This window comes from Arachis stenosperma, chromosome 6 (genome assembly GCF_014773155.1).
Source record: "Arachis stenosperma cultivar V10309 chromosome 6, arast.V10309.gnm1.PFL2, whole genome shotgun sequence".
Taxonomy (NCBI): Eukaryota; Viridiplantae; Streptophyta; class Magnoliopsida; order Fabales; family Fabaceae; genus Arachis; species Arachis stenosperma.
The window spans coordinates 131,991,362-132,017,300 of record NC_080382.1 but is presented as its reverse complement, the minus strand read 5'-3'; the positions used below and the strand labels follow the sequence as shown (position 1 = coordinate 132,017,300).

The window sequence follows — 25,939 nt, the reverse complement described above, 5'->3', positions numbered from 1 at the left end:
CCTGTGACTAATAACATGCTATTCGTAATACACACTAAATAATCATCCGGAAACAAATAGAAATAACCATCCGAAACCTAATAAACCAAACACCCGTATTATTTTTCTTTTGGTTACTAACACAGTCGTCGTAATCCACATTAGAAATAACCTTCTAGATATAAAAAAATAACCATTCACAAACCTAAGAAATCGAACATCCATATTATATGACATTTAAATAATCAAAGACAAATTGCTAATCCGATAAGAAGTAACCATCCAAACACAAGAAAAATAACAATCAATAACCGTAGTAAAGCAAACATCCTGGACATGCCACTCGAAGTTAAACGCACACAACATCCCAAATTTATTAAATGGTTAAAATACAGATTATACGACATGTATTTATGTAGACAGTATTTTACAACCAATCAAACGACGTCCAGAAAAATATAAACACGTCGGACACGTGAGTAGCATCAAGATAAGGCAATGAAAATACAAATTTCATAATTCTTAGCATAGAAAACCTAAACAAAGAAAATGGCCATGAAACATACATATTGAGTTGTAAGACCTAACAAAAGGGACCTCTAATATGACATAATGGATGCAGTATCATAAACAATCTAGGTATTGTCAAAGGAGTTTAACAGCAACATGAATCCACCAAGTCCTTGCTTAGCAATCTCCTGAGCGGAAGCCTCTGAATCTTGATTTGCAGCAGATTCTACACGATTATCCTGAAACAAACAAGCTCAATCAGAACCAAATCACTATCGACATAATAAAAACCGTTGTAAAAGTGAAGTTTAACTTTAATTCTTATACATACCTTGCGTAAACTCTTTCGCTTTCTCTGCATGGATTTTCTGATTGATTTATCCAACTCATATCCTAGCCTTTTGCCTTTTGGATGACCCTTAATGGTTACCTTTGATAGGGTCTGAATGTCCTCTGTGCCGAAAACGGTTGAAGGGTCTGTGACAATGCTATTGTGTTCAGTAGCGACAGTGTTATTCTGCATCCTGCCATGGTAATCTGCTAGCTTGGCCCTTGCATCCTCCAGAACATTATGTAGCATGTCTGCCTCATTATTGCAGTCTACGAATTCCTGCGCAACATTGTAGAAATGTACACACAACCCTCTGAATATGTTGTGGCTTTCTTTGAACGTCTAACGTCGTGGCTACTCTTAATGTAGGTGTGCTTGCGCTTTATGTTCTTGCTCCAACGAGGTAAAACATAGCAGGAAGGCACCTCATTAACTTTGTAAGATGAAAGTACTACAAGACAGTGGCAACATAATATACCTGCACTCTCGAACAAGTTGCAATCACATTGAATCTCGTGAGTCGAACGGTCAAAATGGACGTCAAAACGTAACGTATCGGGTTGTCTCATAGACTAGTATTTCCTCTTCCACTTTTACCCTAGCCGAGTCGCCCTGTTCATCCACGGCACGAATAGTGCAACCAGCTTTCTTGCCAAACTCCGTTTAGACATCCTTAAACATCTCGTTGGTATACTCTTTTTGAAATCGTCTCTCGATGGCTGATCTAGTTGAACATGAGATTAGACCTCTCGAGTCTGCAGCATCGTCCTCCAGTTCCTTCTGCTCCTTCGTTCCTAGGACATTATCGAACTCGTGGACAAACTGGGCCAAACTAGTCTTACAATTTAAGTATCCACCAAAGAATGAATGCATACACTCACTCCTCTGCGTACTCCTCATGGAAGCCCATAATTGACCCTTGAAAAAGATAGGCACCCACATGTGTCGGTCCTCAAACAGATCTAAAAAGGACCTTCTTAATTAGAGTTCCATATAATGTGATTCAACTCAGCATTCAACTCTTTGAACCTAGAATAACCTCCAAGCTTGTTGTGTATCTTTTTTGTTATATGCCATATGCACCACCGGTGTCGTGTATTGGGCAGAACCTTCTTAATTACACCAAACATAGACTTGCATTGGTCTGTGATGATGCCCTTTGGTGCCGTTCCCATGCACTCCAGCCATTGTGTGAACACCCACTCAAAATTCGAGATCTCTTTACTGCCAGCAGAGCGCATCCTAGCAAAGTAGACTTACCATGGTGGTTCACACCAATGAAAGTAACGAACGGCAATCCATGCCTAAAGGACAAACAACTATATTTAAAAACATGAAACTAATAAAAAATAATAAAATAATTAAACAACGTGAATTTAAATACATTTTACCGGTTCGTGCTGTATGTGGTATCAAATGAGACCACATCTTTGTAGTATTCATAAGATGCCCTACATCTTGCATCAACCCAAACTGCACTCATAAACTTGTTATCCTCGTTTAGATTCACTGCGTAAAAGTAGTTCGGATTCAACTCCTTCATTCGCATGTAGTAATTCAGCATCTCCTTGACATCTGCGTTGACATTTGTGGATCGGAGTGTTGATGAAATGTAATTCCTGACGTCCTTCTCTGAGAAGCCCAAGTTCGAAGGCCCACCAACTTCATTGGCTAATGCAAGAAAGGTCTTGTTGGGTCGAATGTTCGCCTCATCATTAACCTCAATGATACACTTCGCATGTATTGTTAACTTCCTGTTCTCATGGTAGTGCACCGCCTTCTTAGTTGAACACGGGTGCGAGTGATTTAGTTCAACCTTCAACAAGACCCAATCATGCTTTTTCCTGTGGAACTTTGCATATATTCTTGCTCTGCATCCCACACCTGCCATTGTGTTCTTCCGTATGGGTGCCTTGACAGGAGACCCCCGGAAACCCTCCCGATTGCAATGGATAGATTGGTTGATCGGTTGCTTTATCATCCTGTCAAAATTTGTGGCCCGTATCTTACTTATGAAACAAACTTTTTTTTGTATAGGTCGCATAAAAATCTTGGGCCAACTTCAAATGCTCAAACCGCATCCCAACTCTAGGTATTTCATCGTCAGCAACGCAATTATGGTCTGGTAAATGCAAATTAGTCCAAAATAGACATCATTTGAGGCGCACGACGATTAATGGTCTATTCAAACATGCGGTTAATGAAAAACAGCAATAAAATAGAGTCTGAACCTCATCAACAAGTTCCGTGTCATCACATCCCAACTGAGTAATTTTCGTACATTCTATGGCCTACAATGAAACATACACAACATAAATAGATACTATAATAAAATATCAACTAAATAGATTTTATTAATACTATATTAAAAAATATGATATTAACATTTATTAATATTCATGAATTAAACGAATTCAGAACAATGAAATTATACTCATACAAAGTGGCACCTAACCAAATAGTATTGCATTAATTATTTATATAGAGAATGCATAAATACACCACATATCAAGTATCACTACACAAACTAAAATAGAGTCTTCTACTATCATGTAAAAAGTCTCGTTATTAGCTCCTATAATTTTCTTCCATATTTATCTTTATGAAAATCAAGTTAAACAAGGTTCTTGGAGGCATATGTGTTAAAAATTGAACTTCTAATCACATAAATCACCAAAAGAAGTCCTAATATAACCAGCTTGCTAGGCTCCAATGATTTGTAACATCAGAAATTGCTACGTAAATGATGTAGATCATGTCACATTTTTACATCAATATTTTCTTACAAAATTGAACATCCGTAATTTATAGCAATTAAAGGTCAATCAAATGAATCAGAAACAGATAAGGAAAAGAATACTAAAATATCAAGCCCACGCTCTATCAAATTTCAATCATGTTTGCTTTAATCCAAGGATCCATGAACCATGTGATATTACTATCCATGCTGTAAAAAAAATATGAAAATCAACAGCATAACACCCACAATCGTTTGCAGTAAGAATACATAGGCAGTTTAAAAAAATCAAGTTAAACAAGGTCCTTGGAAGCATAGGTGTTAAAAATTAAAGTTCTAATCACGTAAGTCACCAAAAGAAGTCCTAATATAACCAGCTTGCTAGGCTCCAATGATTTGCAACATCAGAAATTGCTACCTAAATAATGTAGATCATGTCACATTTTTACATCCATATTTTCTTACAAAATTGAACATCCGTAATTTATAGCAATTAAAGGTCAATCAAATGAACCAGAAACAGATAAGGAAAAGAATATTAAAATATCAAGCCCACGCTCCATCAAATTTCAATCATGTTTGCTTTAATCCAAGGATCCATGAACCATGTGATATTACTATCCATGCTGTAATTAAAAAAATATGAAAATTAACAGCATAACACCCACAGTCGTTTGCAGTAAGAATACATAGGCAGTTTAAAAAAAATCAAGTTAAACAAGGTCCTTGGAAGCATAGGTGTTAAAAATTGAAGTTCTAATCACGTAAGTCACCAAAAGAAGTCCTAATATAACCAGCTTGCTAGGTTCCAATGATTTGTAACATCAGAAATTGCTATCTAAATGATGTAGATCATGTCACATTTTTACATCCATATTTTCTTACAAAATTGAAGATCCGTAATTTATAGCAATTAAAGGTCAATCAAATGAACCAGAAACAGATAAGGAAAAGAATACTAAAATATCAAGCCCACGCTCCATCAAATTTCAAACATGTTTGCTTTAATCCAAGGATCCATGAACCATGTGATATTACTATCCATGTTGTAATTAAAAAAAATATATGAAAATCTACAGCATAACACCCACAGTCGTTTGCAGTAAGAGTACATAGGCAGTTTAAAAAAAAATGAAGTTAAACAAGGTCCTTGGAAGCATAGGTGTTAAAAATTGAAGTTATAATCACATAAGTCACCAAAAGAAGTCCTAATATAATCAGCTTGCTAGACTCCAATGATTTACAATATCAGAAATTGCTACCTAAATGATGTAGATCATGTCACATTTTTGCATCCATATTTTCTTATAAAATTGAACATCCATAATTTTTAGCAATTAAAGGTCAATCAAATGAACCATAAACAGATAAGGAAAAGAATACTAAAATATCAAGTTCAGGCTCCATCAAGTTTCAAACATGTTTGCTTTAATCCAAGAATCCATGAACCATGTGATATTACTATCCATGCTGTAATTAAAAAAAAAAACATATGAAAATCAACAGCATAACACCCACAGTCGTTTGCAGTAAGAGTACATAGGCAGTTTAAAAAAAATCAAGTTAAACAAAGTCCTTGGAAACATAGCTGTTAAAAATTGAAGTTCTAATCACGTAAGTCACCAAAAGAAGTCCTAATATAACTATCTTGTTGGGCTCCAATGATTTGCAACATCAGAAATTGCTACCTAAATGATGTAGATCATGTCTCATTTTTTCATCCATATTTTCTTACAAAATGGATTAACAATGTTGATCTTTTAATAACCATCTAATTTATATGAAAATAAACATACGTTATAAACAAGATACATTGTTTATGTTGTCCAAATGTTCACTTTCTCCGTTGAACGAATTGAGCATGTTGTCGATCGAATGTGTAGTAATGTCACCGGTGAAAGAATCTGGCGCGAGACAACTCGGTTCAACGGAATTCTCCTCCATTAAATTGGCTATGAGAGGTCACGTACTTATGAAACGGGAGCTGCAACTCTCCCGTGTATTACATCGGATTAGTCGGTGACTACCTCTGTAATGGTGGAGGACTTGGGCTGCAGGGGCTGCACAGTGCGTCTTCACGGAGACCTGGGGTGGGCTGCACGGTGCGCTGGTTGTGGAGTGTGGTGAAAAAAAAAAAAGAAAACCGCTTGGGGGCTGACTGAAGGTCGGAATAGGGGGAGGCAGCGTCGGCAGTAAGTGACCGGGGAAGAGTGGCTTTGTTATTGGTATATGTGTAATTGTTCTTTATCCAAAAAGATGACTTTTTAAATTTTAATAAATGGTTATTATTCTAATTAAATTAATTACATCATTAAATAAACTTAAGAGTAAATTATATTTGTAACCTCATTGTTCATATTGTTCACTAAAATTATTGTTCACCTATACTTTTTAAACAGGAATACGGGATGACTCGAGCAGTCAAATTAAATAGGTAGAAGTAACTAACCGGTTATTATTGTTTAATTTTTCTTTGTAAGTAGTTAAAGTGTTAAACACAAAAGATAAAAATGCAAAAAAAAAAAGCCTAAATTGCAAGCAAATTTTACAAAAATAAAATAAAACAAAACGAAGAGTAATATTAAAAAATTAATATTAATTATTTTTCAAATTATTTTATTTATGTTAATATTTTTAATTTTAATTTTAAATAATAAGCTTAAATCTTAAAATTAGCTGTTAGTTACCTTTTTTGTTAAATAAAAAATTATTTATACATTAAAATTAATTATTATATATTTGTGTATGAATTTGGATCCTCTAAATTTTAAATTTGTACTTTAGAGGATAAAGGGCCCATTTGGAAAACTTTAGAAGTAACTTTTTTTTAACTTTTGACTTATGAAAAGTAGTAGTATTAATGTCTGGTGCAAATTTTAAAACCAAATTGCAACTTTCTAAAAAACTATTTAAGAGCTTATAGAAAAGTTAAAAAAATAATTTCTCTCATAATACTTCTACTTTTCATCACATTTCTATAAAATAAACACTTTTAGAGTTAAAAATCCAAACACAAAATAACTTATTTATAAGTTACTTTTAACAGAGTCATGGCTCAGGATTCGGTAGTCCCAAAACCTTTGGACTACTTAATGGTCCGATTAGAAAACATGTTTTTAGAGTGTTTTTAACAATTGCTACATAGTCCTTGAACTAATTTTAATTACAAATTAACCCGATATATTTTATTTAATTATAAAAATTATTTTTTATTTTATAAATTATTATTTTATCAATTATCTATTATATTTATTAACAATCAAATACAAAAACAACAACCAATTATATCCTCCATTGATCCTAATAAAGCTTTTGGTCATTCCAATCGATTAAAATATTAAATTTGATCTCGTGACGTTCGTCCATGGCTTCTAAATCGTATTTCCTTTAAATTCAATCAATTGGTTTATCAAAACAATCGATTGAATTGTAACTCAATCGATTGAATTACAGTGTATCACAAAACATTCGATTAAAAGTTGTAAGGTAAAATGGTTTTCGCTTAAACCAATCGATTGTTTATACTTTCCAATCGAATGAATGCTCAAAAACAATCGATTGTTTTTGTTACTCAATCGATTGAATTCACGAAAACAACATGGATTTACCAAATACAATCGATTGGAAAGTGATGACATTGAAGTCTTAGCCAAATTCAATCGATTGGTAATGTAATCCAATCGATTGGAAGGTGATGAAGTTGAATTTTTTGCCAACTTCAATCGATTGGTAATTCTACCCAATCGATTGAAATGTGTCCTGTGCCTATTTTAATCTTGTTATCTTTTTAGAAATGATCTTATTATTCATCTATCTTATCTTTAAAATTCTATCTTCAATTTTTGCTGTTTTATTTTGATGTTGATAAACTAATCTTATCTTTTCCTTAATATTAACATTATAAATTGGTGAATAATCCATCACTAATTATTCAATCCCACCATTGAAATCGTGTATTATTTTCTTTGATTATAAAAAATTTAATTGTTTTTCTTTGGAACATCCATCTACTCAATATCCAATTTTTTTTTTAATTTTTTATCCGTCTATTTAATAACCACTATTTCTTCATCGTTAATTACAGTAATCAGCAAAGGTCCAATCAAGTTTTTTATTATAGTGTTCAGAAAATAAACCATCGTTTTGATTACAAAATCGAGGTCAGTGAATAGAATCTCTAATTTTGCAATTATTCGTTTCGATACTTTATCTGTGAAATTGATTGTGTAAGGAAAAAATATTTTTTTATCTTTTATTAATTCACAAAAATTGAGAAATACTAAAAAGTAAATAGATGTTATTATTTTTTATTATTAATTAATTAGCTAATAATCAGGGACGGACCTAGAGGGGGCGAGTAGTGGCCTAGACACCCAAAATTTTAAGAAACTATACTTATCTATAACAATTTATATTAGGAATACAGAGGGTTTGGTGTCGATTATTTTTTTCCTATTTTACCCCTATGTTTATAATCTAAAACAACATACTCAATCACGTACTCACGTTCTGTAAATTTTGCATTAACTCATGACAGAATGATGTAACTGCTCGTTAAGATATTCTTATTAGATGTAAATTATTGTTACAAATATTTTTATTAAGATATGTTTTGAAGGAATAAAAGTAGAATAGTTCAATAAGGATTAATTTTTTAAAAAATAATTTTACACTAATAATTTTTCTCTTCAAATTATTAACGTACTTTTCTAATATACTCTAAGTACTTACACAGTATATAATATCAATTAGCATTCAAATTTAAGTTCCAATATTGTTATTAACAATAGAAGTTTATTAATTTTTAAAAAAATTTACATGCAATAAGTTTTGTATCAATATATCATGATTCATTTTAAAAATAATATTTATTCATCTAAGTTATAGAGTGTCTTGAAAAATCATATTTAAATAATTTTTTATTTTTTAACTATTTTATATTTTTAGATTGAAAACTTTGTATTTTTTTTATTCAAGCTTTATTTTTATATTTTATTTTAATTGTCTTATTCAAAACTATTAATATAAATTTTTATTTTGTAGGATAAATAAAAATATGAGATTTTTTTAATAAATTAAATTATTGAAAAACTTACTTATTATAAAAGAAGTTAACTATATTTCTTGATTATAAGAATACATATAATTCACTTTTGAATGTAATCAAAATAAATATAAATTTATTCAATTTTTTAAAATTTACATTAATATTAAGGAAAAGATAAGATTAGTTTATCTGCATCAAAATAAAACAGCAAAAATTGAAGATAGAATTTTAAAGATAAGATAGATGAATAATAAGATAATTTCTAAAAAGATAACAAGATTGAAATAGGCGCAGGACACATTTTAATCGATTGGGTAGCATTACCAATCGATTGAAGTTGGCAAAAAATTCAACTTCATCACCTTCCAATCGATTGGATTACATTACCAATCGATTGAATTTGGCTAAAACTTCAATGTCATCACTTTCCAATCGATTGTATTTGGCAAATCCATGTTGTTTTCGTGAATTCAATCGATTGAGTAACAAAAACAATTGATTGTTTTTGGGCATTCATTCGATTGGAAAGTATAAACAATCGATTGGTTTAAGCGAAAACCATTCTACCTTACAACTTTCAATCGATTGTTTTGTGATACACTGTAATTCAATCGATTGTTTTGATAAACCAATCGATTGAATTTCAAGGAAACACGATTTAGAAGCCATGGACGAACGTCACGAGATCATATTTAATATTTTAATCGATTGGAATGGCCAAAAGCTTTATTAGGATCAATAGAGGATATAATTGGTTGTTGTTTTTGTATTTGATTGTTAATAAATATAATAGATAATTGATAAAATAATAATTTATAAAATAAAATATATAGGGTTAATTTACAATTAAAATTAGTTCAATGACTATGTAGCAATTGTTAAAAAACTCTAAAAACATGTTTTTTAATGGGATCATTAAGTGGTCCAAAGGTTCTAGGACCACCGAATCCTGAGCCCAGAGTCATTTATTGTTTAAGTTATTTTGGTTACCCAAACTGGGCCAAAGTGTGATTTTCTATCCTTAAATGGTCTCTCCCTCATATTTATTTTTGGTGAATTTAGATCATCTAAAATTTAAATTTGTACTTTAGAGAGCAAAGTGTGATCTTCTACCTTTGAATGGTTTCTCTCTCATATTTATTCTTGGTCCCACCTATAAAATAAATGGTGAGAAATCATACTTTACTCTCTAAAATAAAATTCAAATTTTAGAGAATTCAAATCCATTTTTGGTCCCACTTCTAAAATAAATAATGAGAGATCACACTTTACTCTTTAAAATAAAATTCAAACTTTAGAGAATCCAAATCATTGGTGAATTTGGATTCTCTAAATTTTAAATTTGTACTTTATAGAGTAAAGTGTGATCTTTTACCTTTTACTCTCTAAAATAAAATTTAAATTTAGAGAATTTAAATCCATTTTTAGTCCCATTTCTAAAATAAATAGTGAAAGATCACATTTTACTCTCTAAAATAAAATTCAAACTTTAGAGAATCCAAATCCATTTGTGTATGATTATGCGTAGTTAAGTGTTTAACTGATTTTTAACGTGTTTTCCTGCATCTGAAGACTGATTTTCTAAATTGATACGTGTGTATTTCAAGTTGCAATGCCTGTGTTCGACGATCTTCGTTGAATCGTTTCTGGTTTGGTTGGAAATTTTAATTGTCACAGGTCTCCACACTTCACCCGATTCGATCCGTCATCATCTCCATCCTCATGTTCGATCTTATACTCCATTTTTCTTGTAAGACGAGGATGATTCGTTCGAACCCTAAGCCCCTTTTGGTCCTTTTGTTGCCCTTCTTTCTTCACCGTCACTCTTCTCTCTTCAACGTCGCTGTTGCTCTGTAATCTCTCTCCACCTGCTGCAACCTCTGAGCTCGTCGCCGATCTGCTCTCTTCTATTCTTCTGTGCCTCTCTCCGCCGCTGCTCTGTTTTTGCTGCAAATCTGCTCTGGCCGCCGATTAGATATCGCGGCAGCTCTGCTCTTGCCGTTGCTGCTGTGCTCTCTGTCGCCGCCGGTCAATTATCTCAACCTGTCTGCTCTCTTGTAGATTTCTGTGCCTACGCCGCTGCTCTGTTTTCGCTGCAAATATTCTCTCACAGCCGTTCAGATCGCTGTCTCTGCTGTTCTTTCTGCTTGCGCAATCTCCGTCGCTTCCTCGTACTCGCTCGCCGCCGGTCAGATCTCTCCTCCGATCTGCTCTCTGCTAGTCCTTTTCTAGTCTTCTGTGCCTCTCTCGAGATATTGTTTTTCTGATTACTTTCATGAATTATTGAATATTGATGAGTTATGTGGTAACATATATGGATTAGTTCAATTTTTAAATTTCTTTGTTCATCAGGCTATTTTATTAGATTAGTTCTAGTTTTGCTCTTTATGAGATGAAAATTCAGTGTTTCATTAAACCTGATTAAATTTAGCGGGAGCTCTTTACTCTTTGTGCTTAGTTCTGCCCAAATAGAGCCTTAATTTGCTTGCGTGTGAATTATACCTTGTTACTTTTATGAAAGAATAAACTAATTAACATTCCGGAGGCTTAATTTGCTTCTATTTTGCTTGTCATTTGCGGTTAATTAAAGACAAATGGAAGGAGGAAGGCCTTAATTTGGTTCTGTTGTGCTTGTCATGTGCGCTGTATAATAGGATTTGCTGCATCTTGATAGGCCATTTCCCCTGAAATTGCTTGCTTTCCTTCTGCTGTAAAAATAATCGGAACTCTCGTCATTTGAAGAAATTTCAATCTACATAAACATAATTAGTAAGAGCAATATGGACGGATCAGTTTGGTACTTGATTTGCAATTGTTTTGTGATTTGCTATTTCTATTGCTGAGTGATGTGGTGTTGCTGATTCGGTCATGTGATCCTGAATTCAACTGTCATTTCTCATTTTTGCTTCCGAACCTTGATTTGCAATTGTTGCATCTGATTCTATACCAAATTTCTTACTTGACTTTCTAGCAATGATACAACAGAAAACTATTTGAATTTCTCACACACTTCCAATAAAGATTACACAATATGAACTCTTGAAACAATAATTTCTCTTTTTGAGCTTGAAGGACTTCCTTTTATAGGAATTTGCATACTTGAAAAAATGTTATACCCTTGTTATCGGTAATGTTAGTGGCTGAGAAAGAATGTTATAGCTTTGCACTCTCCTTCCCTTCAAGCTGGCTATAATGAAAGGAATTGAAATAATTAGTATATTTGGAAGAGAAAATTATGAGTGTTGCTCAACTCCCTTTATATAGCCCAATACTTATCCTTTATTTGCTATTGTTACGGGACATGGTCTTGTTGAATGGATGTAGGTGAGTGGTGAGAACATTTCAACTATGGCTGTAGATATATTGGCTTTGATTTTCAACCACAGTAGCCAGTGGTCAATGACACATGCCATGACAATAGTAAACTGTAAAAACATGGCAAGGTTTCTTGGAGAGATTGGTGGCTGTAGGAGGGAAACTCATGTAGGTGTTTCTAAACCAAGCATGCCCAAAGTTGTTGAAAACATACCACATCAGCCAAATTTCCGCACCTATGGTTGTTCTTCTAAGGAGAAGGAAGATTTCCACTTTTCTATTGTCACATCAGAACTACTTATAATATAAATTTTTTTAAAAATAATCAAAGAAAAAACAAAGGTCTCTTGAGCCTCGACTCCTTCCCCTCTTCCTCTTTCTCCCTATCCATGGCACATCTAACTCATCCATGAAGCTACTAATTTCCTTAGTTGATTCTGCTATATTATTTCTTTGTATTTTTTGTTTTGTTTTATTTTGTTTTTCTTTCCAATCAGAATGATGTCGTCTTCGGACATTACTGGAATCTTGGATAACTCAAAGGAGCTTGATCGGTTAAGGAAAGAGCAGGAGGATATTCTGCTTGAGATCAACAGGCTCCACAAGAAGCTTCAAACAGGTCAGTCAATCATTTTCTTTCTTTGTTTTTTTAGGTGATGTGTCTTGATCCATTCTGCAATTCAATAAATGTCGAAATCAGTCATTGCTTCTTTTTGCAATTCTAGTAATTGCAAATTTTATTTCTAAATAAAATTTCCACTTTAAGGCATAAGCTTAAATGTCAGGTGTGCTTGCCTTTCTATATATATCATTAATTTCTTGAATGTTTTAATTTTTGAACCCCTTTACTGGTGGCTCAGTCAACAATGATTCTTGGATGCAAATGTGTGTTTTGATATTGATACTGTGATACTAATATAGAGAGACATTCAGATATTGGGAGCGATCATTTCTGCTGAGAAATTGTAGTTAAATATGCTATAAATTTTAAATTAAAAATTAATCATTAGTTTTCGGGTACAATTGTTGATAGTTTCTTCTAATTTTGATGCAGCTCCTGAAGTAGTTGAGAAGCCTGGGGATAATTCATTAGCCAGGCTTAAAATTTTGTATACTCAAGCAAAAGATCTTTCAGATAGTGAAGCACAGTATGTTTATTGTATATGGCTCTGAAGCATTTTATGTAAATGGCATTTTCTTTTCTGTTCACTGATTCATTGTAATCACGAGTATGTATTTTCTAAAACTGGATTGACTCAACTATACTGAGCAGTTCCAGCTTAAACATTTCCATGCCATAATTGATTGTTTCAAATGCATCTTTTTCTTTTTCAAATTAATTTATTGTTGTTGATTGTTGATTTGGTTTTTGGTTTCAGAATTTCCTCTTTACTGATAAACCAACTTGATACACTACTGCCTTCAGGACAAGGTCAACCACGAAGAAGAATAGGTGTGTCTCAAGTTATTGACACATCGATTTTTTTTATTGAAAATGTTGCTTATGTTATCTTCTTTTTGGTATTTTTGACATATAAAATGTTTGTCCGTTGAATTAAGCTTATAGTCTTATACATTATAATTCATCCATAATTAGAAATAGATGCTTCAATATATATATATATATATATATATATATATATATAGGCACAGGATAAATGAATGATTGGCCAATATTATAGAACCATGGCAAGTATCTAAAGCGTGAGACCATAGCTTTTCCATGGAAAGGAAAGTATGAAAAAATAAAATGAGGAGAGTGATAATATGTCTTTCAATCAACCAATCTTTGTGGCTTATTATATGTCAAATTTCCCTAGATTTGTTCAAAGAAGTTGCAGATTCTGATTGTATAAGATTTTCTTTTTTCTTTTGTTTCCTTTTTCTTTTCCAGGAAAAGGTAAAAGTCGACTGCTTTGGATACTCATCAATATAGTTGACGTCTCTGCTGCCATTTTCATGAATCTCATATAGTCAAAGATACAAGAAGGGAGGAAAGGGGCAAGGAGGGAATGTTAACCTGTAACTTTAAATTAAAAGTTGAAGATAGTGTGTTAACTGATCCAATTTTTAATCTATTCCTTTTCTAAATATATGGTGGACGGAGAATGGTTTGGAAAGCTACGTAGGGTTCATCTACAGTGATCAATGATTTAGCATTGATGCTTAGACAACTTTTAACTCATTAAGCAGAATGCTTTTGCATCCTCTTGTTAACCCTGGATAATTCATGCTTGATGTATTGCTTCCCCAACATTGTGCTAATGGCTTTTAATGGCATTCAGTTATAGTATGGAGCTTTGCAAGCATGAGAATCAAAATTTGTTAAGATGTAAAAGGGTTCATGAAATACTTCAGTTGATGTTATATATTTTTTTTTGCACCTATTTTTGTCTTTAATTACAAACATAAATTGCATTATTATGACTTAAGTTTCAATGAGATGTCATTTCTTTTTTAAAATTTTTGTGCTTACCGTTACTATGTTACAGAAGGTAATGAGCAGAAAAGGAAACGAGTGAAGACCGAGTCAGATATTTCTAGGATGAGCAATCTTAAGGGTGAGCAGGTATGAAGAATTTCCATGGAGTTTAACTGATATAAATCATTGAACATCAATTTCTGTTTTATTTGTTGATAAAATTTATTTTTCTAGTATGATTCATCTGAATGTTGTGTTTCACTAGGTTAATTTGTTCTTGCTTCTCACTTCTTAGGTAGCAGCTAGGGTCACACCACGTAATGCTGATAAGGATGAATGGTTTGTTGTTAAAGTGATCCATTTTGATAAGGAATCAAAAGAGTAAGTGTACATTCTTTACCTAAGTTGTCAAGTATTATGTTCAAGCTATAAAAAATCAATTCACATTCAGCTTGCATAATATTAAAATTTGAAAATATATTGCCAGATGGCTTTGATATGATATGCTATATAGTTTAGGATACTATATATCATGAATTAAGCTCTAACAAATGCATATTGAGCTTATTCTAGCCAGTGAAAGAATATTGTTTAATGACAAATTGAGTTATTACAGATTATTAGATTTATAATTTTATATGCTTAGCATAGTTCTACTATCAAATGAACATATAAACAAGGTTCCTTGTATTTTTATTGTGTTTATTCCTATCTCTGAGTTTTTGTTATAGTAGATAAATTTGTTGATCCTACAATAAATTATGGCATATTGTTTCCCAAGGAGGATAATGTACTATATCTTGTCAAAAAATCTCCCAACTTTCTGAGTATCTGCCAAGGAGTAACTAATATTAAGGTGTTATGTTAGTACAACCTTGTTAATATCGGGCTTGGTGATTCTGTTATTTTATTCTCTGATATGCTTGCTGAGCCCCTAATTTGCCTAGATTCAGCCTTTGATTACAGTACAAAGGTCAATCATGAGCTTGATGTTAACTTGAGTCTGCTTGGCTGTACTTAATTGAATGAGTTGTTATTTGACCATCTTTAAGTTGTTGGAAGACGTTACATTTCTCGGCGTTAGTTGCTATTTCTTGTGTCTGTCTGGTTTCAAATTGTTGATGCAGAGAATAGTACCAGTGGGACATTCAATCTTTTTGTAATTGCCCTTATCACCATCATTTTGTTGTTTGCTGAATCTTTCGCAACATGATTTTACAGAGTTGAAGTTCTAGATGAAGAACCTGGTGATGATGAAGAGGGAAGCGGCCAAAGGTAACCTAAGAGAAACTGTTTTGTTTTGTTTTTAAATCGTGTGAATACCATATTTTTGTCTTAACATATCTAATAACTAATATAATATATATTTGCATCAATAAGGACTAGATTGCATAAGAAAATAAAAAATATTCTGCACCAATTAGAAAAAGATTGCATCAAAATATAAATATAGAAAAAAGAATTCTGCAGCAATTTTCATTTTTTTTCTTGAGGCACGATGCCTCTTTCTTTTTTCAGTCTTTTGTACTTTTTTTTTGCTCTCTTTTTCCAATGCCCACCGTGATCCCTTCTCTTATTTCTTTTGTGATTTAGGTCCTTATTTGCTTTTCTTTTCATCTTATTTTGTTTTCAAAAAGTATACAGAAAAATTCCGAAGTTTAAACCTTTTAATAAAATCCATCAACATATGATTTTTCCAATTTTTAGAAGAAATACATTGGTTTTGATAGTGTTCTGATAGTGTCCTGTTTGTGTTGCTTTTAACCTTAACATGGGTTCTTTTCTGCTCCATTCAGACAATACAAGCTTCCCATGGGAAATATAATTCCTTTCCCAAAGAGCAATGATCCTTCAGGTGCTCCGGATTTCCCGCCAGGCTCACATGTTTTGGCGGTCTATCCAGGAACTACTGCACTGTACAAAGCAACAGTTGTACATGGCCATCGCAAGGTAATGGTTTCTTTGTTTCCATTTCAAAGGGATTATTTCTTGTTTTTTCGTCTAACTTCCAGTGAGTTGTAGTGTCTATAATTCCTTTCTAGATAGAATTCTGTTGATGCTGACATGCTACTGAGTACTAACCAGCAATATTGTGCATGTTCTGGGGCAATCTTTTTAAATAAGATAGGAAAAAGACAAGAATAAGAAGAAAACAGCATTTGATAGCATGAGGCTGGTTCAAATTTCAACACCATATATAATATATATATATATATATATATATATATATATATTATATATATATATATATCTTTTTTCTTTTTTTTTTTCTTGACAAGAATACTATATGTGTAGTCTTTGGTATTTTACTGCATAATATAATGTTATCGAAGTTGTATTTGTTCTAACTATTAAAGTATAAGTTCATACCAAATTTATTATTTTATTATTTTTATTTCCAATTATAATTGATATAAGATTTTACTCATTTTTCTTCTGTACTCTTATAATTTATATTATTGATTATTTTACACTTTTATAAATTACCAAAATTGAGAGAGTACAATACTTTCTAAGTTATTCTTAATCTTACATGTACTCATCATCTTCACCTTTTATGTAAAATGAAAAGAAAGAAAATGTGCTAAATTAATTAGACATAGTTATTAGCATTGAAAATTTGAAATATGATTTGTTGACTTCAAGTTTGCAATGATTTATTAATATTGAAATAGTACAATATTTAGTATTGAAATATTATTGATTTGTTGAAGTATTCACTCCTCAACTGCACTATTGACTATTGTGTTGTCACTATGTTATGGTTGTTAACTTCTGACGTGTTTGGCAGCTATGTGTTGGAATTTGATGATGATGAAGAAGATGGGTCTTTGCCTCAAAGGACGGTTCCCTTCCACAAGGTGGTTGCTCTGCCAGAGGGCCATCGCCAATGAATTTAAGCAATTTAGGGTTGGTTTGTGAGTTGGGTTAAAAAGGGAGGAAATGAAAGGTTTGTAATGTAAATTTTAGACTAAATGCTCCGAACTCCAAACCCAAACTTATGAACAACCCTTATAGTTTGTGTATAAAGTAGGAATGGCGTTGTTGCTTTACGTGCTGGTTGTGTAATATGATTTGTTATATTCTCATTTTTGTGTAATGATCACTGACTAATATTATGTTTGGATGGGAAAAAGATTTTCTTAAGTGAGGAGATTGTAAAGTGATAAAATGAGTAATTTAATTAATTACTATTGAATTTGTAAATTTTATTATATGAGTTTTATTATTTTAATTTAAGAGTGATAATATATTTAATTCTTTTACTTTACCAACTTCACTTCAGAAGAATTTGATCGAGAAGAATGAATTGTATTTTATTTGTGCTGCTATTGCAATGAAAATATCCAAAATATAGTTGGTGAAAGCTTTATAATCTTTAATGAAGTAGCTTTTCTAAAGATTTTAAATTTTGGATAAGAGTCAAAGCAGTTTGCACATGTCAATTTAATCATGAGTAATATTAGAGGGTTATTAAAATTTATTATTTTTAGTTATCAGTTAGTTATTAGTATTTAAAATATTTTAATATTTAAAATAATAGGATAAAATGTTATTAGATTAATAAATATATTAGACTAAAAAAATTAAGTTAATAGCTAAAAATAAATTTTAATGACTTTTTTAACATTTTTCTTTAATCTTCTTTAATCTTCGCAAGATTGAGTGTCTCAAATATTTGAATAGAAAATTAGATGGATTTTTTATTAATTAAATGATGATATCTCATATAATTATTTTGTAACAGATTATTATGGAAAGATTAATTTGACTTATTATTATATTTTATTTTTTAGGTATTAATTTCATAATTTGAGATATTTAATATTTTAAAAACTAAATTAATGAATTTGTGATCTTTTAGACATTATTTTGACTATTAGCCCTGTTAAATTTCTATTTTACGTTGCATGAGTTTTTAATTAATTTCTAACACCAGAGAGGCGAAGAAATTTTAAACAGACCGCACCATAATCAGAACAAATACAGTAACATGGAAAAGTTTGTACCTGTAAAAAGAAGCATGAAGATAAATGATATCTCATGTTAAGAAAACTATATGGTACAAATCTAAATCTGTACAGATTTACAGATTTAATGATCTAAACCACACATCCTAAAACTACACTTTTCACTTAAAACCGTAACTCTTCACAAAGAAAAGCGTCACCTAATGGAAAAAGTAAATTAGAAGATTTAAGAGAAGAAATAATTATGTTATCAAAATTAATAGATCAAAAATTAATGATTTTAACTAATGTTAATTGTAATGACACCGAATTCTTAAAATCAATACAAAATGATTTTTTTCAAAATCTTTATTTTACTATAAGTTTTATTGAAGGACTTCAAAAACCTGAAAAAACTTATTTTTCACACGGAATTTCTAAAAAATGTTACCATGGAAATGATTCTCCACATCTTTATCATACCTTCAACCCACAATTAAATTCTATAGTAGATATGCTCGAAGAAATATTAGTATGTATAAAATTTCAAAGGGATAAAGAAAAAGAGAATCCCAAAGAAGAAAAACTTCAAAATATAATCAACATAACAGATCTAAAAGTAAAACCACTATTAAAATTATGAATATTGAAGAAAAATTAGAAGAAGTTACAATGCTTTTTAAACAATTAAAAATGGCTCAAGAAAATAATATTATGGAACATGGTTTTCAAATAGAAGAAGAGTTAGTTAATTCTGAAAATATAGAAAATGAAGAACACATTCTAGATTATTCAAGTGACGAAGAACCAGCAATTCCAATACAAGTAAAAAATGAAGCTGGAACATCTAAGGATAATCAATCTCAGTTTAAATGGGAAACAGGTTTTGATAATTATGCTTTTAAAAAAGGGTTTATAAATAAAGATTCAAAATATACAAAAATACCATCAAAATACGTTCCTAAAATCCAGGAAATGGAAGGAGAAAGAATGCTCGATTTAGACTGCAAAAAGAACGAAAAAGAAATTTTCGAAAACTGGTTAAATTCCTTCTTATTAGAAGCCTTTACTAATCCAAAACTTAGTGAATTGTCTGGAAGAGACATTTGGAATTACATAGGGTTTCATACTAAAGGAACTATAAGAGATTATATGACATCAATAGAAAACCAAATAATAGAAGAATTAGAAACAAAAACAACAGCTTATGATAAGATATTATATATAATGATGATTCTATATAAAGAATTTTTTGGAAAAAATATTATAGATCATAGACAAGAAGTCTATAATAAAGAATATCAAGAAGCAAAAAACCATTTAGCTAATATTCAGATATATGATTTATGTAATGTGGAATCTTATATATGTGAATATAGAATATATTATTACAAATTAAAAGAAGAAGATAAAAATCATTATCTTAGTATGTACATAACAAAACTTCCATATCCTGCTAATGAATTTATAATGGGAAGATTTATAAGAGAAATAAATAGAGGAACAATTGAAAATAATTTTGGTGGAGCAACCTCTGCAATAAGAGAGAAAATAAAAGAACGTTGTATGCAAGAAGCAACTCAAAAAAGATTTGCAAATATAATCAGAATTTGCTGTCAGGATAATGAAGAGATACCTCAAAAATATGGTCTTAATAAAAATTTTCAAAGAAAAAGAAAATATCAATTTAGAAAAAGAAAATACTATCCAAACTGAAGAAAAAAGAGATATTTTAGAAAAGAAAATAACAATAAAAACAAAAGACAAAGAAATAACTATTGCCCGAATAAAAAAGAAAATTGTAAATGTTGGTATTGCCAAGAAGAAGGACACTACGCAAATGAATGCCCGAAAAAGAAGGATAAAAAGGATCTTACTAAACAAATAGAAATTGCTAAGTCTTGTTCCATGGAACCATTAGAAGAATCTGATGATAACTTAGACTATATTTTTGAATATGTCTCGAAAACAGACTCAGAGACTGAGTAATAATGCTACATTTATTACTATAAAAATAATAGAAAAGTTTATAAATGCTTTCATAGATTCTGGGGTAACACAATGCTTTGCTAGTTCAAATATAAAACTTGATTGGAAAAAATTAAAGAAACCATTAAGAGTTAGAATAGCTGACAAATCAATACATAAAATTGACCAAAAAGCAGAGATGGTTGAAATTTTTATTCAAAATTATAGGTTCATTGTTCCATCTATATATATGTTAGATTCTGGAATGGATTTTATCATAGGAAATAACTTTTTAAAGCTATATCATCCATTCGTTCAAGAATTAACATATATAGTTTTAAAAGCCCCACACGATTCTTCAATAAATCAAAAATCAAAACGTATAAAAATACCAACTACTACTATAGATAAGATCTTAAAATTTAAAATATTTTCTATATTAGAAACATGTTATTTAAATTTATACTTTCAGATAAATATTCCAAAAAATAATCTTGAAATAAAGATAGAAGAACTTTTGGATGAAATTTGTGCTGAAAATCCTTTAGATATTAAAAATACAAATAACGAATTAGTAAGCATTAAATTAAAAGATCCCACAAAAGAGATAAATGCTCCAAATAAAATTCCTTATTCCGCAAGAGATAGAGAAGAGTTCTAATTAGAATGTAAAGATCTTTTGGAAAAAGGAATTATAAGATTAAGTAAAAGTCCTCATGCGGCTCCAGCTTTTTACGTTGAAAACAATAATGAAATTAAAAGGGAAAAACGAAGAATGGTAATAAACTATAAGAAAATGAATGAAGCAACTATTGGTGATGCTCATAAACTTCCAAGAAAAGATTCTATTTTAGAAAAAATCAAGGGAGCAATTTGGTTTTCATCTCTTGATGCAAAATCAGGATATTGGCAACTTCGTTTAGACGAAGAAACAAAGAAATTAACTGCTTTTACTTGCCCAACAAAAGAATCAACAAGTGTGTTACTTTATGAATGGAATGTATTACCATTCGGATTAAAGCAAGCCCCAGGTATTTATCAAAGATTTATGGAAGAAAATCTAAAAGAATTAAATGAATTTGTTTTAGTATACATTGATGATATATTAATTTTTACAAAACAGGATAAAGAAGATCATCTTCAAAAATTATTAATAGTTTTAGAAAGATGTAAACAGAAAGGATTAGTTCTTAGCAAAAAGAAAGCAAGAATAGCAAAACAAGAAATAGAGTTTCTTGGATTAATTCTATCTACTCAAGGTAAGCTAAAACTTCAACCAAATGTTCTAGAAAAGGTAAATTTATTTCCTAATAAAATAGAAGATAGAAAACAATTACAAAGATTTTTAGGGTGTATAAATTATATTTCCAATCAAGGATTTTTAAAGAATATAACAGAATACACTAAAAGCTTATTTCCAAAAATAAGTACTAAAAAAGAATGGAAATGGGATGAAAAAGATAGTATGCAAATTCAAAGAATTAAAGAACTTTGTGAAAAACTTCCAGAACTTTATATTCCAGAAGAAAATGACTACTTAATAGTAGAAACAGATGCTTCAGACATAACCTGGTCAGGATGTCTAAAAGCTAAGAAAGCTATAAAAAGTTTGGAACAAGAAAAAGAATCACTAGATCCTAAATATTCCCCAAAGGAATTACTTTGCAGGTATATTTCAGGGACTTTTACTCCAACAGAACAGAGATATACCACTCATGAAAAGGAAACTCTAGCAGCAATTAAATCTCTTAAGAAATGGAAAATTGATTTACTACCCAGAGATTTTACATTAAGGACAGATTCAAGTTACTTAACAGGTTTCATACGATATAATTTAAAAGTTGATTATAATCATGGACGATTGGTAAGATGGCAATTATTTTTGTTACAATATCCAAAAAATTGAATATATTAAGGGTGACAAAAATGTTATTGCAGATACATTAACAAGAGAATGGAGTTCGTCTACAACGCATTAGATCAAGAAATCCAGAAATACGAACAAGAACTCGAAAAATGCAAGCATTGTCAGCAAATAAGGACACAGATCCAATCCCTCAAGAAGGCCATCGAAGCAATGAAATCAACACAACAACCAAAACCATCAGAGTTCAGCCAGCTAAGCGTGGTGGACAAATCAGGTGAAGAAAAAAATTCCAGAAAATAAAACAATTGCTGAAATTATCAAAAAATCCACCCAAGATAAAAAATATTATGTAATTTATAATGGCCCCATGAAAGGAGTATATGATGCCTGGGAAAAAGCAGCACCATTTACACATCAATCAAGGATAATTCATAAAGGAGAGTTTTTAACACTGGAAGAAGCAAAGGAATCTTTCAGGGAATATGAAGCTCTTCATCCAGAGCAAACCCTAAAAAGAGCAGATAAAGCTCCAATTCAAACCCAGAGAACAGGAATAATAAGAAACATTCCTACAAGGGCTGAAATCAAGGAAAAGAAAAGGGTCTGTAGATCAAATCTCAGAGAAACCCTTAACATAGTCCTGAATTGGACTGAAGAAAAAAGGGCAATCTTGGGATATTATCCTATTGCCAAAGAACAGCTAACAAAGCTGGTTATATTTCCAGATGCTTCCCCATCTGACACCTATCAGTTTTTCCAGTATGGATTAATTGATACAATTTTAATTTTTAATGATTTGAAAATTATTAGTGAGTTTCCTGCAGGATTCATTGATGCAGTAAAGAGATTTAAAAATATGATTGACAACGTAAATCCAAGGGATATATCCCTAAAATTTACGAATAATCAACCTATTTTTAATGAAGAAGAAGAATGCTTGGTTCCAGCACATCAAGTAATCTTCATGTCCGTCTTCCCAGAAAATTTTCAACCAATTGATCAAGTTCAAGATTTAACAATCTACAGTCATGAAGGAAGACTAGCCAGCACACTAGCAAGGGTCTTCGAAAGAACTCAAAAGATAACAAGAGAATCTCACACAAGAATCAATTATAAAAGCAGAAATACTTTGCTTGTGTCCAGTAAAAAGAATGAAATTGAAGAAAGAGAGATGAGACTCTTAGTGGAATTTGAATCAGCATTCTACAACTTATCTGGACTCTTAGAAATGCTCCCCGAAGGGATAAAGAGGAATATCTGCTATTTGATAAAAGACAGAGAAGACCACAAGTGCCAGCTATGTGTCTCAGAGTTATCTGAAGAAAGCAATAATGAAACGGAATCAACCCACATGATAAAGGAAGAAGACAACGCATCTGAAGGTCACATAATGAAAGAGGAGGACAGCACATCTGAAGCATCTCTCAACATTATTGCATAGTGACGTAAGCGCTTAGGTCATAGAGCACCAACAATGTAGCTGGTGCAAGATAATAAACAATGACGTAAGCAATGACGTCATAAGAAGGGTAAAGATGAGAATTGTCCATCAGACCCAACCATTATAAATAGGTTGCTTAGGCAATTGTAGAAGCATCAGACAATAGAAAGCAGGAGGCTAACAGTACTCATATGCTAGGAAAGCAAGGAGGAAGTTGCCAAGGCGATTCTATAGTCTGAAGAAGAAGAATTCCCTTAGGAAAAACCAATTCTAAACTCCCCTCTGGAGTTAGTATCTACAATCTCCCCTCTGGAGATAAAAACATCTTATGTAAATATTCTAAATAAAGGAAGTTTTTCTCCAGAAAGGTACGCCTTTATCCTAATCTCATAGTTATGAATTATTTAGAAAGTTTAGAATTAACGGAAGAATCTGATTATTATAGATTATCTGCCTTACTAGATAATGAAAAACAGACTGTTCTAAAAACATAATTAAATCTCAAATCAAATGAAAATTTTAATAAACAAAATCCTTTAAAAGAAGTTTTTAATAGAAAACATATAATATACTATGGAAAAATTCAACTTGAAGCCCCTATAAAGATAAAATCCGCCAATGGAGAACTTGAAATAGCTTTGATAAATGATGAAGAATTGAGTAAACAGATTGAGAAAATTAAGGATCAACAAAAAAGATCTAAAATTGGATGGATTCATATTAGTACTATACAAGTCTTAATCAAATCTACATATATGAAAGGAATTAATTCACCAATAAGCTTAGCAATCTGTGACAAAAGAATTACTGATGACCCAATAGATCAAATAATTGGAATTGTTCATGGAAACTTGGCAAACGTAAATGTTAAATTCAATGCCCATCTTGGATATGCTATACCTTTATCAACTAAAAATCTTGGAAGATCTATAAGTTTGGCTTATAAATTTCACAGAAAGAATCTAATGGAACAAGACGATGAACCATTTTCAATTACATATGCAATAAATTATGCTTTAACAAATAGCCATCATAGTATAATATTTAAAAATAGAGAAAGAATTTATGTCGATGAATTATTTCAGAAAATTGTAAAGACAGAAATACCAAAATATAAAGCTATTGAAAACCCAGTTCTTTTACTAAAAGAACCATCAGGAAAATTAGTTTCATCAAATTTTCAAATAAGAGAATCCAAAATTAATAGTCCGTTAAGTTTATCTAAGTTAAAGATTGGTGCACGAAATTGCAATCACACTTTTGCAACTCCGCACAACTAACCAGCAAGTGCACTGGGTCGTCCAAGTAATACCTTGCGTGAGCAAGGGTCGATCCCACGGAGATTGTCGGCTTGAAGCAAGCTATGGTTATCTTGTAAATCTTAGTCAGGATATCAGAAATTATCAGGATTGATTGTAAAAAGCAAAAGAACATGTAATGGTTACTTGTATTGCAGTGATGGAGAATGGGTTGAGGTTTGGAGATGCTCCATCTTCTGAATCTCTGCTTTCCCACTGTCTTCTTCATCAAACACGCATGTCTCCTTCCATGGCAAGCTCGTGTAAGGTCTCACTGTTGTCAGCAGCTACCTCCCATCCGCGCAATGAAAGCTAATGCAAAGCACTCTGTCACAGTGCCGCCAATCACCGGTTTGGTTCCCTCCCCTACCGGAATAGAATCACTCTTTTGCGTCTGTCACTAACGCCCAGTAGGTTACAGGTTTGAAGCACGTCACAGTCATTCAATCATTGAATCCTACTCAGAATACCACAGACAAGGTTTAGACCTTCCGGATTCTCTTGAATGCTGCCATCAGGTCCTGCCTATACCACGAAGATTCCGATTAAAGAACCCAAGAGATAACTACTCAATCTAAGATAGAACAGAGGTGCTTGTCAGGCACGTGTTCATGGTTGAGAATGATGATGATTGTCACGGATCATCACATTCATCCGGATTAGGAGCAAGTATTATCTTAGAACGGAAGCAAGCATGATTGAATAAGAAACAGTAGTAATTGCATTAATCCATCAAGACACAGCAGAGCTCCTCACCCCCAACCATGGGGTTTAGAGGCTCATACTGTGGAAAGAACGTGTACAAAATGTTATGAGGTCATAAGGTTCTGATTACAATGTCAAAAGGTCCTATAAGTAGTAAACTAGTATCCTAAGGTTTACAGAAATGAGTAAATGACAGAAAAATCCACTTCCGGGCCCACTTGGTGTGTGCTTGGGCTGAGCAATGAAGGAAATTCGTGTAGAGACCTTTTCTGGAGTTAAACGCCAGTTCTCATGCCAGTTTGGGCGTTTAACTCCAACTTTTATTCCAGTTCCGGCGTTTAACGCTGGAATTTCTGAGGCCGGATTGCT

At 31.7% G+C, this 25,939-nt stretch overlaps 1 protein-coding gene across 3 annotated transcripts; it reads left to right on the top strand.

Moving 5' to 3' along the window:
• The first annotated feature begins 10,162 nt into the window (after positions 1-10,162).
• LOC130935064 (SAGA-associated factor 29 homolog A) lies at positions 10,163-17,553 on the top strand. 3 transcript variants are annotated; one of them, XM_057864620.1, is made up of 9 exons: positions 10,163-10,792; positions 12,417-12,538; positions 12,974-13,067; positions 13,299-13,372; positions 14,412-14,488; positions 14,637-14,722; positions 15,563-15,616; positions 16,138-16,291; positions 17,133-17,553. In XM_057864620.1, exons 2-9 carry the CDS (start codon positions 12,418-12,420, stop codon positions 17,148-17,150), a joined length of 678 nt encoding a protein of 225 aa, XP_057720603.1. In that variant the 5' UTR covers positions 10,163-10,792; position 12,417; the 3' UTR covers positions 17,151-17,553. The 3 variants fall into 3 exon arrangements, with proteins under 3 accessions (XP_057720603.1, XP_057720606.1, XP_057720604.1); XM_057864623.1 differs by having other exon boundaries at positions 16,138-16,305; XM_057864621.1 differs by lacking the exon at positions 17,133-17,553 and adding an exon at positions 16,384-16,413.
• Positions 17,554-25,939: the final 8,386 nt, after the last annotated feature.

Bases quoted from the DNA above. Each gene is read 5' to 3' on its own strand.
- LOC130935064 (XM_057864623.1), top strand. From the start codon at position 12,418: ATGATGTCGTCTTCGGACATTACTGGAATCTTGGATAACTCAAAGGAG. The intron at 12,539-12,973 runs GTCAGTCAATCA...ATTTTGATGCAG, and splicing joins CCACAAGAAGCTTCAAACAG to CTCCTGAAGTAGTTGAGAAG. The intron at 13,373-14,411 runs GTGTGTCTCAAG...ACTATGTTACAG, and splicing joins TCAACCACGAAGAAGAATAG to AAGGTAATGAGCAGAAAAGG.